General features: G+C 47.1%; 1 protein-coding gene across 1 annotated transcript; it reads right to left on the bottom strand.

Annotated features, from left to right (window-relative positions):
* Positions 1-469: 469 nt before the first annotated feature.
* mrap2a (melanocortin 2 receptor accessory protein 2a) lies at positions 470-5,479 on the bottom strand. The gene is made up of 4 exons (XM_047016282.1): positions 5,455-5,479; positions 4,992-5,127; positions 4,444-4,543; positions 470-2,002 (listed from the first exon to the last, which is right to left on the bottom strand). Exons 2-4 carry the CDS (start codon positions 5,104-5,106, stop codon positions 1,549-1,551), a joined length of 669 nt encoding a protein of 222 aa, XP_046872238.1. The 5' UTR covers positions 5,107-5,127; positions 5,455-5,479; the 3' UTR covers positions 470-1,548.
* Positions 5,480-5,627: the final 148 nt, after the last annotated feature.

Genomic DNA, 5,627 nt, shown 5'->3' with positions numbered 1-5,627 from the left:
CACACATTACACACCTGTCTCTCTCTCTCACACACACATTACACACCTGTCTCTCTCACACACACATTACACACCTGTCTCTCTCACACACACATTACACACCTGTCTCTCTCACACACACATTACACACCTGTCTCTCTCTCTCTCACACACACATTACACACCTGTCTCTCTCACACACACATTACACACCTGTCTCTCTCACACACACATTACACACCTGTCTCTCTCACACACACATTACACACCTGTCTCTCTCACACACACATTACACACCTGTCTCTCTCACACACACATTACACACCTGTCTCTCTCACACACACATACACACCTGTCTCTCTCTCACACACACATTAAACACCTGTCTCTCTCTCACACACACATTACACAGCTGTCTCTCTCACACACACATTACACACCTGTCTCTCTCACACACACATTACACACCTGTCTCTCTCTCTCTCACACACACATTACACACCTGTCTCTCTCTCACACACACATTACACACCTGTCTCTCTCTCACACACATTACACACACCTCTTTGTTGTACAAAGGGTTCGCTACCGTAGCTCATAAATATTCATGCCATGAGTATGCTCACGGATGCTGAAGCAATACGTTAAGGCTTTATTTTTGTAGATTGTTTTGTGTGTATAGAGAGAGCCCTGTTTTATTTGTGTTTAAGTATGTCATTTATTCCATATATGGTCAAAATAAATAACCTTTCAATATTTTTCAATTTATCCTTTCACCTTCCCCCCAAACCTCTTGATCACGACCAATCACTGGCTTCACATCTTCCTCTGTCTCTCACCCGGCTCCTTAGCATATCATTAGCATCTCACAACAACACATAAGCATATATTTGCATTTACTGCCACACTATACCCATAGACAAATCACTGGTGTCAGATCACCAGTCTCCTTAATGATGTCAGGATGCATTTGACCTCTCTGACGGTTGTTTAGTTCCAGACAAATGCTCATCTCCCATATGGCAGTCAGGGCCTGGTGATGGACGGGCTCTCCTCTTCCTGGTCCAGGCGGAACCGCCGACCTTGGTGACTCCGTGGAGCTCTAACGAGGTGGCTCGTTAACGACCTGGCTCACCCCAAACCATGTTAGAATCGCTAGAAAGTCGCCATGACGACGGGGGGAGCCCAGATGAACAGCGGTTGTGGGTTGGCTTGTGAAGAACTCGGTGAATGCAGATCAAGAAGAAGTGGCAGGTTCAAATCCCCCCTGGACATCCTTTAGGATAAGTGTCTGTTAAATAAATACGATATTATTAAGATGAATACATGTTGTCTTAGAACTGTACATTGGGGAACATAATTCTAACAAGAGTTGCTACTGATGAGTCCTGTTTCCTGTCCTATTTCCTGTTTCCTGTCCTGTTTCCTGAATCCTCGTATGTTCTGGATGGCCAGAGGGTGTCATGTCCTCACGCACCTCACCATACAGGAATGGCTGGTGAAGAAGCCGGGACATGCATGAGGTCAGCAGCGTGCACCAACCACATCCTCACAGGAGGGGGGGGAACCTCAGTCAACCACATCACGGTTCCTATTGGGCGAACAGTCCCCCTCCAGGATGATTGGCGGGCCCCCCAGCAGCAGGTAATCCTCCCCCAGAGTGGAGCTGTTCTCCGAGTTCACAAAGTTGGGGATGTTGAAGTGGGCCAGGAGTTCGGACTCTCTCTCAGCCCGGTTCCCAATCACTGCCACCCCCTCCAGCCCCAGACCCCCCGCCTCCTCTGGGCTGCCGAACCTGCCGGGGGCATGCCCTGCCTGGGGGGCTCCACCCACTCCAGCCCCAGGCCTGGGCCTCTGGCCTGGGCCCTGCTGCTCCTCGCTGATGTAGCAGTGCAGGAGGGAGCGGGAGGAGTCCAGCATGGGGCGAGAGAAGCAGGCCCTGTGGTCGCTGTTGGAGGCGGGAGGAGCCAGCTCCTCCATGCAGCTGGTGGCACCGACACGCTTCTCACAGCTGTCAGCTCCTCTGCAGGACAGGGGACAGGGGAGATAGGACAGGGGAGAGAGGACAGGGGACAGGGGACAGAAGACGAGACAAAAGACACAAGAACACATGAGACTGGGGGTTCTGTGACTGTGTGATTGAGAGTGTTTGTGTGTACGTGTGTGTGAGTCTTTTGAGAGTGTGCTGTGTGTGTGTGTGTGTGTGTGTGTGTGTGTGTGTGTGTGTGTGGGCCCACTCAGTAGCACTTTGTCCCGAGTCCGCCCCTGGACTTCTGTTTGCGTGCTGCAGTGACTATTTGACGCTCCTAAGAGCGCGCTGTCATGGAACTCTGCTTGCATCGGTTTGTGTTTCCGGTTAAACTGTTTTGTTTTTACAAGCGTTGATTGGGATACTGCGTTTATATTTTCCGGGATTATCAATCTAAATGAATGCACTGACAAGCTTTTGATTTGACACAGCAGAACAGATGTGTACTGGGGCACGTGCCTCAGTATAAAGGGTCTAACGACGCCCCTGCCCCTAACCCACTGCACAATAAGCATGAAAACATACTAGTACTGAAACAGCATTCAAACATACTAGTTATGAAACCAAACTAAAACGTTCTGAAACAGCATTCAAACATACTAGCTTTGAAACAGCATTCAAACCTACCAGTTCTTAAACACAGCGTGTTGTATCACAATCCGACACCCTGGACAGCCACATTTGTCATGTGTTGTCAAGAGACTGAATGGAAGCACATTGACTCATGACCATGTAGATCAAATGAACTGCATCTCAATGGAAACTAAAGTACCCACTTTATATTGTATCGCCTCCATACAGAAAACCCTTTGAAACGAGCTGATTCAAGTACTGTGTCAGCGTTATAACTCAACCCTGCTCGTTTGGTTGTATAATAAGACGTAAAAGTGTGTGACTGAGAACGTTTGCGATTGAAAGTGTTTGGGTGTGTGTGCAAGCAAGCTGTGAAAGCCTGCATGCATGTTATGTATCTGTGTGAATGACCGCATGGGGTGTGTGAATGACTGTGGGTGTGTGTGTGTGTGTGTGTCTGTGTGTGTGTGCCTGTGGGTCTGTGTGTGTGTGTGTTTTGACAGGCTGAATATATTGACTAGATATTGGCTCCCCACCACATCCCCCCCCAGCAGGTATCTGGTGACTGATGTGTCGCCAGAAGGAGCATAGCCAAGCTCAACAATCCGATGAGTCATGGTTGTACAGCGCTGGCTGGATCTCTGCAGTATCCACACCAGAGGCCCGTGGCTGTGGGCCTGTCAGTCTGCCAGCTTCCAGTCATCAGTACAGGAACGCTTCCATGGACAGAACAGATCGCCGTTCACCCTGAAGCAGCACTAGTCTCATTTACGAATACATCATAAACACACACAAACATCTCACACACCTTCCAGACATCCCAAGTCTCCCGGAAGGTCCGGGAGTCTCCCGCATTTCAATAGCGGCTCCCTGACGCCCGCAAGTGCTATACAATCTCCTGGAAGTCGACGATTTTGTATTTATAGCGAGCGAGAGACCGTCCAATGGTCATTTACGGTAGAGACAGGTGCTAAAAGGGGAAACCACCTCCCTGAAATGAGTCTCTGCAGGTTGGGATGTCTGACCTTCACACAACACACACACACACACATCTTACACACATTCACACACAACACATATACATGCATCATATACACCTTCACAACACATACCACAGGCATTTACAGCAAACACACACATACACACACGCACAGACACCACACAAACATAAAATGGCAAGGAAAGACAGAATTGCTTCTTGAAATGTTTATTTGATCAACAACGGCATTCGCCCACACACAAGGTGTTTATGCATTTCAAGTAGTTAAACTCGTCAAGGACTGTGTGTGACATCTGAGATGAGAGAAACATGCCAAAAGGAGAAAGTGTTCCACCAAGAGAAGCTTCATTCAGAATATAAACATGGAAGGAGAAAGGGAGGTAGATGGAGGGGAGAAAAAAACTGAATCGGGAGGGAGAGAGAAAAAGTGAGAAGTTGGAATTGCAGGAGGGATGGAGGGATAGAGAAAAAAATATCCCTCCAGTATTTTACAGGCAGGAGTGAACTCAAAGCTACATCTGTGCTGTCCATGGTCCTGAACCAGATCGAATACCACCACTCAAAACGGTGTTCTAGTCAAGTAGAACGCCTGCGTCAATTTGCCCTATTCCCAAAATGACTTAAGCAGTTATACATGGGAGTACCTGCCCGGGTAGGAGGGCAGTAGGGGTGATAGTAAACTGACAGCAGGCCTGCCACATACCAGGCCACACAGCACTGACTGAACTCCATCTCCAATTGTTAACGTCTCCCTAAAGCTGTCTCGGATGACAATATGTACTGATCAGTACCCGTGTGGAAACTGCGTGCGTGTACGGAGGGGCGTGGTGCGTGAAGGCTGGACGGTGTGCGGAACACTCACTTGGGATGCGGAGCTCCGGTCTTGGTCAACAGCGTCAACACGAAAAACATGAAGATCACGAACACGGCCAGGCCCACCCAGAACCCGATCACTATGGAGTCTACGGAAGAACAGGGGTTGGAGTGAAGTCATTTAGTATATAAATAAATATATGTATTATATATATGGCAACAGATACCCATATATATATGTATATATGTGTGTAATAATGACCATTAAAATGGGAACATAAGAAAGAAAAGTTCATCTCTTAGGGTCTGGAGCCGAGAGAATACAAACAAATCTATGAGAAATAACCTCAACACGACTGTGAAATAATCTGGGCAAACCTCTTGCTTTCTCCTTTCAATCTCGCTCTTTCTTCTTCGGTCCTCCTCGTTATCTCTCTTTCTCTCGCTCCCTCATTCATTATGTTCCCCTTTTTTAGCAGGATAACAGCATTGCTTGTGCGCTGTATCCGTCTGTTCAGTAATACATTTTCTAATTTCAGAAGATTCAGTTATCCGTCAACAGTACACCGTCACAAGTTTCGTTATTTTGATACTTACACCTGTGCGCTTTGAGTCCCTCAAAAGACACCGGTTCTTCGTCGTCGTAATATTCATATCTCCATTCGTAGACAGGGTCCGGTGCTACAGAGGTATTTGTATTAAATCCGGACATCTCAAAACGTCCACAGAAACGCTGACAAGGAAAAGAAAAACGCACTTTCTGAAGATGATGTAGCCTACTAAAACGGGGCTCCGTGAACTTAAACTAAGATATTTAATTTAATTTCAGTTAATAGCATTATGTGCGAAACAAGTCGATGAAATCCCCAAGTCAAAGAAATTATCAACCGCAAGTAAAGTATTTCTTGGTTGATCGAACAATTTCCTGCGTTGCATGATTTAGCTTAATTGACGATTTAAAAAATAAACTTAACAGTAAATAAAGTTGCATTCGGTTTGCAGGTAGCCAGCAAAATGCGCAAGTGAGATGAGGGCGAAGGCGCGAAGGAAAATAGTTTACCTCTCTATCTCTATCTGTATGCCTCTCCCTCTCTCACCCCCTGTGTGTGTCTCTCTCCTCTCTATCTCTCTCATGCATACAAACGCGCGCGCGGTCATTGACACCGAACCGTAGATGCATCGTCCTTCTGCAAACAATCGATCAAACAAAAACACGGAAATTGCTCAGTGCTT

The sequence above is a fragment of the Hypomesus transpacificus genome, unplaced genomic scaffold (genome assembly GCF_021917145.1).
Source record: "Hypomesus transpacificus isolate Combined female unplaced genomic scaffold, fHypTra1 scaffold_336, whole genome shotgun sequence".
Lineage (NCBI taxonomy): Eukaryota > Metazoa > Chordata > Actinopteri > Osmeriformes > Osmeridae > Hypomesus > Hypomesus transpacificus.
This window is presented reverse-complemented; position numbering and strand designations above follow the sequence as displayed.

Coding starts and splice junctions, on each gene's coding strand:
- mrap2a (XM_047016282.1), bottom strand. CDS start 5,106: ATGTCCGGATTTAATACAAATACCTCTGTAGCACCGGACCCTGTCTAC. Junction 4,544..4,991: donor GGGACTCAAAGCGCACAGGT/GTAAGTATCAAA, acceptor GTTCTTCCGTAG/ACTCCATAGTGATCGGGTTC. Junction 2,003..4,443: donor ACCGGAGCTCCGCATCCCAA/GTGAGTGTTCCG, acceptor CCTGTCCTGCAG/AGGAGCTGACAGCTGTGAGA.